At 38.2% G+C, this 9,139-nt stretch overlaps 1 protein-coding gene across 2 annotated transcripts in view; it reads left to right on the forward strand.

Moving 5' to 3' along the window:
* KCTD3 (potassium channel tetramerization domain containing 3) overlaps positions 1–9,139 on the forward strand; it is a 91,430-nt gene that overhangs the window by 80,716 nt on the left and 1,575 nt on the right. Inside the window, exons 14-17 of one of the 2 annotated variants that reach the window (XM_006890558.1) lie at positions 1,490–1,645; positions 6,349–6,445; positions 8,132–8,316; positions 8,390–8,528. In XM_006890558.1, coding sequence (XP_006890620.1) covers positions 1,490–1,645; positions 6,349–6,445; positions 8,132–8,316; positions 8,390–8,528 — 577 coding nt within the window. The remainder of the gene's footprint in view (positions 1–1,489; positions 1,646–6,348; positions 6,446–8,131; positions 8,317–8,389; positions 8,529–9,139) is intronic. The other variant, XM_006890559.1, reaches the window with a different exon arrangement.

The raw sequence follows: 9,139 nt of genomic DNA on the forward strand, positions 1-9,139 counted from the left end.
GTATTTCATAAATTCTGGATATAAGTCCCTTATCTGAAATGTTATTACCAAATACTTTTTCCCAGTCAGTGGCTTCCCTTTTTACCCTGCTGGAGAAGTTTTTGGATGTGCATAGGGATTTGAGTCTTAGAAGATCCCATTCATCTACTTTATCTTCTCCTGGTTGGAAGACCCTTTTCCAGTGGATTGGCATGGTGACTGCTGTAATGGGCTCTTTCTTGTGTGTCAGGAAGTATGAGGGTGACATAGGATAAAACAGGTTTCAGATCTTTTGTTCACAGGATCACTGTGTGTCAAACTCGACTCAATGGCACCTAACAACAACAATATTCAGATAAATTAAGATAGATTATTTGTTAGGTGACCTCTTGATATATGTTGTTTTTCTTGTGTGCTCTCCAATCGGAATCAACACATAGATAACCGTACAGAGGATTTTCAGAGGCAGTAAATCACATGGGAGATTGTCCATCCTTCTTTCACAAAACCACATGCCTTTGAGATTTCTGCACATTTTCTTACCCCTAGGTCACTGACTACAGATGTCATTTTGAGGACTAAGATGCTCCTAATTCAGACCATATTCTTTTCTCTCACTTGCTATGCATCTTGGAGCTAGCCCATGACAAAGGATGGCATAAGAATTGGTACTTTTGAACTGTGGTGCTGGAGAAGAGTGTTAATCATTCCAAGGATGGCCAAAGAACAAATATGTCTTGGAAAAGGTGCAGCCAGAGTGTTTCTTAAATGCAAAGATGATGAAGTTCTGTCTCACACTCTTGATACTTGTTGCTAGGAGAGGTTATTCCTTGGAGAGGGACATCATACTTGGAATTGTGGAGGGATGAGGAAGCAGGAAGACCCTCAGTCAGGTAGATTGTCCCGCTGACTGCATCAGTGGGCTCAAGTATGTCAGAGATTGTGAGGAGGGCACAGAATAGGGCAGGACTCAGATCTATTTTTAGGGAGTTATGAATCTTGACTAGACTGCACCTAATAACAACAGCAGGTCATCAGAGTTCCATTCTCAGTATATTTAATTTTTCAGTAGCATAAGCCGAAACAACCACATCTTGGGACAAAATAAACGAGTCTACTTGTTTACTACCTACAAGTTTAAGCATGGAAAAGGTAATATTCAGCATCATCTCTATAACACACATACTCTCACATATTCTTTCTCTCTTACACCTTTTTTAAATCTTTCCTGCATTTGTCTTCTATAAGCTATATTTATAAGCCTCTATAGATTAATTCAACCTTAAATGTATAGCAAGATAAACCATATTCAGTTCTTTAACTTTGTTGTCTCAGTACCATGTTAACCATCATTTTAAGACAGATACATAATTTGCTATTCTGTATATGTTATCCTCTATTTAATGTAGGTCTTAATTTAAAAAAACAAAGTCAAAGTTTGGTTATAAAAATTATTTTGTTGATGCTCTGACTGTGTGGTGTAACAGCTTTTCTGTGTTCTGTTTCCTAGTGTGTGCAGATAATAATCACGTTCGTACTTGGACAGTAACGCGATTTAGAGGAATGATCTCTACCCAGCCAGGTTCTACTCCTTTAGCATCATTCAAGATCCTATCTCTGGAGGAGACAGAGAGCCATGGGAGCTATTCTTCTGGAAATGACATAGGTAGGTTAGAGTGCTTTAGACTATTTGAAATACTCTTCTGTTGCTGCTGTTGGTGCTATATGCTGGTGAGTCAAGTACAAGTCATAGCGACCCTATTAACAACAGATCTGAACTCTGTCTTATGCTGTGCCATCCTCACACTACCTGACACAGTAGAGCCCATTGCAGCAGTCACCATGCCAATCTACCTGGTCAAAGGTCTTCCTCTCCTTTGCCAATCTACCTTTCTGAGCATCATGTCCCTTCAAGGAATAGCCCTTTCTAGCTAGACGTCTAAAATTGGGTTTTAGATAGAAATTTTTCATCTTAATTTTGAAGTTTGTATTTAATGACATATATCTAATGAATTCTATAAATTCAAAAAATTATATTATTCTTTTTAATTATTAATTAAGGAGAGAGTAATGAGAGGAAAAAAGAGAAGTAATGAGAACAAATTTTTCATCTTAATTGCTGTTTTCTGAGGAGTTCTGATGAGTAATGTTTATGCACTCAACCACTAACCACCCATTTCAGACCTGCCAGTGGCTCCACAAGAGAAAGATCTGGTGATCTTTTCCTGTAAAGATTACCACCTAAAATACCTAGGAACAGTTCTGCTCTCTCTCGTGTGGTTAGAGTGACTTGGATACAGCTTGATGATTCCAGCAATTGTTGTTGCTAAAATAGGATGCTGTGGTGATTAGTGGTAAGGAATTGTGTTGCCAGTCCAAAGGTTTGCAGTTCAAATCCACCAGCTGCTTCATGGGAGAAAGATGAACAGTCTCTTCCTATGCTATTTACTGCCTCTAAAATCTTGCTGGAAGATCAGCTGTGGGTTGGTTCTGATAATACACAACAGTAACAACAACACATTTAAATAATACTATGTGTAAGTACACCCTTGGTGCCAGCAATCAGGAAATAAGGAGTCACATTTCACTGGGAAAATCTGAAGTTAGGGGCCTCTTCAAATATTGAGGAGTAATGATGTCATTTTGAGGACTAAGGTGCATCTGATTCAGGCCATATTCTTTCCAGTTACTTGCTATGCATCTGAGAGCTAATAATGATGATAGAAAAGGAATTGATGCCTTTGAGCTGTGGTATTGGAGAGGAGCACTGACTACCCATGGACGGCCAAGAGAACAAACATGTATGTCTTAGAGAGTGCAGCCGCAGTGCTCTTTAGAGGCAAGAATGATGAGGTTTCACCTCACATACTTCGGGCATGTTGCTAGAAGGTGCTATTCCTTAGAGAAGGACATGATTCTGGCAAGTGTGGTGGGTTTTTGAAGGAGAGGAAGATCCTCAGCTAGTTGGATTGACACAGTGATTGCTGCAATGGGCTCTTGTGTGTCAGGAAGTATGAGAATGGCACAGGATAGAATGAGATTTGGATCTTTTGTTCATAGAGTTGCTATGAATTGTACTCGACTCAGTGGCACCTAACAACAACAACATGTCTAAGTGCTAAGTGCTTGTTTATAGTTGTTTATAGGTAAGAGTCATGCTGTCCTCATTTGAAATCCTTAATATCTTTTTCCCCTATTGCTAATAATTAATCTACCGAGAGTAATTATTGAATTTTTGTTGTCCACTGGGAAACAGTATAATATGTCTCCACTGATATTTCTGATTACAGCCAAAGTTACCTAAAGTCAGATTTGTCCATCTGTACATCTGCACACTGGTACATGTGTGTACACTTTCCCTGTGATCCATTTGAAAGACTTAATTTTGTGACTGCAGTTGTACCCACAGTTGGCTCAAATAATTGTTGTATAGGACCTTTTGGTTAACTGATGAACTTTTGTGATGATTTTTTTATAACCAGAAATTATAGCATAATGGAGAATAGGAAAGACAAATTAGACTTAAATTACATGAAACTACTATATTGAGTATAAAAAAAATTACCAAAAATACAAGCTGGATTAATAGAGGCTGTGGCACTAGGAATATCATTGCTGAAGTCAGATGTATCATGGCTGAATGTAAAGAGTACCAAAAGGATGTCTGTTTGTGTTATATCAAGTGTATAAGAGTATTTGACTGTAGAGCACAAAAAATTGTGCCTTGCATTGAGAAGAATGGGAATCCTAGAACATCTGATTCTGTTCTTATGAAACCTGTGCCTAGATCAGGAGCAAGGGAACAAAATAAAAAAAATCAAAAAAGGAATGTTTAGGGCTGTATCCTTTTTTCCCCATACATTCTCAATATATATGCATAACATCATTTGGGAACTGAACTTCAGGAAAAAGGTGACATAGGATTGTAGGAAGACTCATCAACAGCTTCCGTTATGCAGATATCACAGCCTTGCTCTCTGAAACTTAGAAGGACTAGAAGTGTTGCTGCAGAATGTCAAGGACCACAGCCTTCAATATAGACTGCATCTCAACCTCAAGACACATCACTACTGGGACAATTGGCAGTATCATGATAGATGAAAAAAAGATTGAGATTTTTAACAGTTTCATCTTGCCCAGATCCATAAGCAACACTCTTGGGCCCAGAAATTAGAAATCAAAAGAGGAGTTACACTGGGAAAATCTGTTGTCAAGGACCCCTCCAAAGTGCACAAGAGCAACAATATCAGTCTAGAGACCAAGGTGCACTTAATCCACTTGATGGTCTTCTCGGTTGTTTGCTAAGTATCAGAGAGTTTGATAGTGAATAAGGATGGTAGAAGGAGAGTTGATGCCTTTGAGCTATGGCGCTGGTGAAGAGTATTGAAAATACCATGGACTGCCAAGAGAACAAACAGGTCTATCCTAGAGAGGTTGAAAACAGGTTGCTCCTTGGAGGCTAGGATTTTAAAACTCCCTCTTACATACTTTGGGCATGTTGCCAGAAGGGACCAGTTCTTGGAGAAGGACAATGTGTTTGGTAGGGTAGAAAGTCCGTGCAAAAGAGAAAGACCATGGATGAGATGGACTTGACAATAGTAAATGACATTGAAGAATTTCCTTTTGTCTCTTTTTTGTTTACTAACTACTATTCTTCATAAGATTGTATCCTTTTGACTGAAATCTTTAAAAATAAGCCTCGTTAACTGTGGTTTCCAAAAAAATAATGCCTTTTCAAAAATGTAATATCAGTATGGTAACTTACTGATAGATCTCCCTTTTCTGGGGGAAAAAAAATAAAATAAAAAAATTGAACACACCCTAAAGATAATAAAGACCACCAAGAAATCCGTGACAACTTCAGTCTGTTCTCTGTTCATGATGCTTCTTGGTCCAGCTGTTTTTGTTTTCTTTATGTTGAGAAGTAATCCATACTGAAAGCATTTGTCTTTGATCTTAAACAGTTGGCACTTCAAGGCATATTTTTTCCTTTTCAGCATGCAAGGCTTTGTCATCTGTGTATCACTCATTCACAGATACTCATTGAATTTTAATCAGAACCAACTCACAGCTGACCGTCTAGTGGGTTTAAGAGGCTTTAAATCACAAGAAAGATTTCCCTTCTTTTCCTGAAGCAGCAGGTGGAGTCAGACCATCTGCCTTTTGGTTGCCAGTGCAACATCTTACCCACTGGGTTACCAGATCTTCCCTCTATATATTAACAGCAACTAATTCCCATTGATGCTGTTGAGTTGTGGTGCTGGAGAAGAGTATTGAACATATATGGACTCGAAGAGAATAAACAGATAGGTCTTGAAGAGTGTGAAACCAAGTTGTTCCACGGACACAAGGATTTTGAAACTGCTTCTCACATGCTTTGGGCATGTTGTCAGGAGGAACCAGTCCCTGGAGAAGGACATCATTCTTGGGAAAGGGAGAGTCAGCACAGGAGAGGAAAACCCTGGATGAGATGGACTGACACAGTGACTATGGCAACAGGATCAGGTGTATCAGAGATGGTGAGGTTGGCTCAGGTTAGGGCAAGGTTCAGAGCCGTTGTTCGTAGAGTCACTGTGAGTGATATTTGACTTGATGGCATACAGCAACAGTTGCCACTGAGTTGAAACCAACCCTTAGCTGACCCTTCACCAGGTTTTCAGAGTGTAAATTACATGAGATTTCACATTTTTCTCCCTTGGAGCAGCTGGTAGATTTGAACCACCCACCGTTGGATTGGCCATGCAGCTCCTTACTCATTTGGCTGCCATAGCTCCCTCATCTGTATATTACGGTCATTAAGAGCGTTCTTCTAATCCTGATGCTGCATTCTTCGTTTAATCCAGCTCCTCAGATTATGTGTTTTAGCATACACGTTGAGTAAGTGTGGTGAAAGGATACAATCCTGATAAATACGTTTCCGTATTTAAAATTACTCTGTATTCCCTGATTCTGTTCAAATGACTCTGTTCTAGGTAGGGACAGTATTTCCACGAGCACAATGAAGAGCTCCACAATTCACATTCTTCTCAGTATTGCCCTTAATTTGTTATCCACACACTCAAATGCCTCTATATAATCAGTAACACACAGATGGACACTGTCTGATATTCTCTGCTAAAATCTATCAGACATGAGCAGTGGTAACCCTTTTTCTACGTCCTCTTCCAATTGTGGCTTGAATTTCTCCTAGTCTGCTATTGATGAGCTACTGCAGTTGGTTTTAAATATCTTCATCAAGTTGACTTGCTGGTGATATAAGTAATTGATAGACATGAAGACTTTGTTTTTATTAATTAAAAAGCAAATTAATGCTTTATAAATGAAAGCACATTTGAATTTACTCATGGCATTTTCTGTTTTTTGATTAAGGGCCTTTTGGTGAACGAGATGATCAGCAGGTGTTTATCCAGAAAGTTGTTCCCATCACTAACAAACTGTTTGTAAGACTCTCATCTACTGGGAAAAGGTATCACTTTCTTGTAAAGATGGAGCTGTTTAATTGTCATTTTTATCTAACATCATCTTGTATCCTTTTGTGTGCTGATAGGATTGCTACCAGAAACAAAGTGTGATAGTTAAGTCTATTTGTTACCTTACAATTATTAGAACTTAACATAAACCAAATAATGGTTGTTCTCTGGAAATAAATTTTTCACTGATATGATCAACAATCATATCAGTAGTTGTTGAGTACCGATGAGTCAAAACTGACTCATAGCTGACCCTCCAGTGAGTTTTCAGAGGCAATAAATCACATGGGAGTTGATTTTTCAATCTTTTTCCCCACATAGGTGGATTTGAACTGCCTGCCTTAGGCTGACAATGTAGCTCCTTACCACTAGGCCACCAGAGTTCCCTATCAACAATTAGGAAGAAGTATTATGAGTCAGAATTGAGTCAGTGCCAGTAGGTTTAATGATAGAAAAAATTGTGATGACACAGTGATTATTAACTAAAAGGTTGGTAATTAGAAGTCAGCAGCAGCTCCATTGGCCAAAAGAACTGGCAATTGGCTTGTCAGTCTGACTGGCTCATCCTATAGAAGGGAGTAGAACTACCTCATAGAGCTACCAGTGCCTGTAGTTCTAAGGACAGCAGATCATGAATGAGTCTCATCCAAGGCCTTTTGGTTAGCAATCAGGCACTTACCATTGTCACCATGGGTTCTCTATGATAACAACTTCAGAAACTTAACTTTTCCCTTCCTTTCTACCTAGCCTGTTAGGATGCTCTGCAAAATTTCACAGTCCATTCTTGTTTCCTACATTTATATAGATTGTATCCACTTCCTCTGTTTTTTATTTTGTGGTGGTTGTTTTTTTTTTAATGTTGTGCTTGGTGTGAATTGTTCTTAACTTTATTTTGTGGTTTATTTTTTTTTTAATATTGTGTGCTTTTGAGGCAGATTCAACTTACATTTGGCCCTCCAACAGGTTTTCCGAGGCAGTTAATTGCATGGAAGGAGATTGCCCATTCTCCTGCAGAGCAGCCTGTGGATTGAAACACCATGTCTTTGGAATTGCAGCATAGCTTCTAGGCCACCAGGGCTTCCTCTCTCCCCCACTTGTCTTTTTTTAAAAAACAATAAATCTTCTTAACTCTGAAATAGACTGGAATGAATGATTTAATGTAGTTCTCAATTCTTGTATCTTTGGGAAATTATTTTACATTATTCCTTTGATTTTTAATTTGTCTAACGCAATAATTATCCTTAGTTTCTTTTATATGATTTTTATTAGTCGTGTGAAATAGAGAAATGCTGTTTACACCATTTCCATATTAACTGTGTATTTTTTCCTTAGTTCAGTTTTTAAAATTTATGGGTACGTTTTAATTTCTCAAGATCTCTTCGTGTTTCTGGCTCTTTGGTTTCAAGCTTCCTTAAAGAATTGCACATTCTCATCAAGGCTCTTTGCATTTTTCTTTCAAGATTGATTTAAATTAGTTGCTTAATTTTGGTTACTGCTTTATTTTGTTAAGAGCTTTTTTTTTTAATTAAAACAGTGCTTTGTATTTCCTATTTATTTACTCTTATCTCTTCAAATAATAGTTTTAAATATGTATTCAACTGTAAAGTTGTAAATCATAAATAATCTGAAATATAGAAGTTATTTGTTCTCCATAATGTACACCTATTCTATGTCTTTTGCAGAATATGTGAGATCCAAGCTGTTGATTGTACTACAATATCCTCATTTACAGTGAGAGAGTGTGAGGGATCCAGTAGGATGGGCTCAAGGCCAAGGCGCTATTTGTTCACAGGCCATACAAATGGTAGCATTCAAATGTGGGATCTGACCACTGCTATGGATATGGTTAACAAAAGTGAAGATAAAGGTAAGTTGCCCCTTGTAAAGATGTTTGTCATCATAGGACGTAAAGTGAGTTAATGCAAACTTTTCCCCCCAAGATGTAGGTGGTCCAACGGAGGAAGAGCTACTGAAGTTACTGGATCAGTGTGATCTCAGCACATCCCGCTGCGCCACTCCTAACATCAGTCCAGCAACATCTGTGGTTCAGCACAGCCGTCTGAGGGAATCAAACTCCAGGTAGGTTAGGGAGTAAAGGGTATTGCATCACAAGAACAGTTGCTTTTGGAAAAATTGACAGAAGTGTTGTATAAATGCACAGCGGTTTTTTTGAGCCATACTCTTCAAGGTACATTTTTAATTCAGTCTTTACTTTTGATACTCAGTTTCTTTTTTTTTTTTTTTTAAATTATTTTTTGTCTGTGTGTACCATTAGATTGGATCTGACAGGTATTGGAGGAGATTGTCCCTCCTTCTCCAGCAGAGAATCTGGTGGATTCGAACTGTGCACCTCTGGGATTGCAGTGCAGCTTCTTGCCACTAGGCCACCAGAGCTCCCTGATTCTTTTTTTATAGGAAAAACAATTTTTTCTTTTCACACATTTGTGAATTGTCACCAGTTTGGATACCTATTTATGTGATTAAAAATTCACTTAGGAAATTAGGAAAAACGAATGTCACCTAGGATACTTTATGGAGCTTTTAGTCCTCTTACCTCAGGGACAGAAATTATTCCAAACTTTTCAGCTATTGGGGAATTCTGTGGAAATGGGTATGGTATTTTCTGCATTGAGAGTTTAATAAGTTGGTATTAAGTTTTTTACACACACACACACACACACACACACACA

Source organism: Elephantulus edwardii, unplaced genomic scaffold (assembly GCF_000299155.1).
Source record: "Elephantulus edwardii isolate Elephantulus edwardi_28Jun2011 unplaced genomic scaffold, EleEdw1.0 scaffold00090, whole genome shotgun sequence".
NCBI classification, from domain to species: Eukaryota; Metazoa; Chordata; class Mammalia; order Macroscelidea; family Macroscelididae; genus Elephantulus; species Elephantulus edwardii.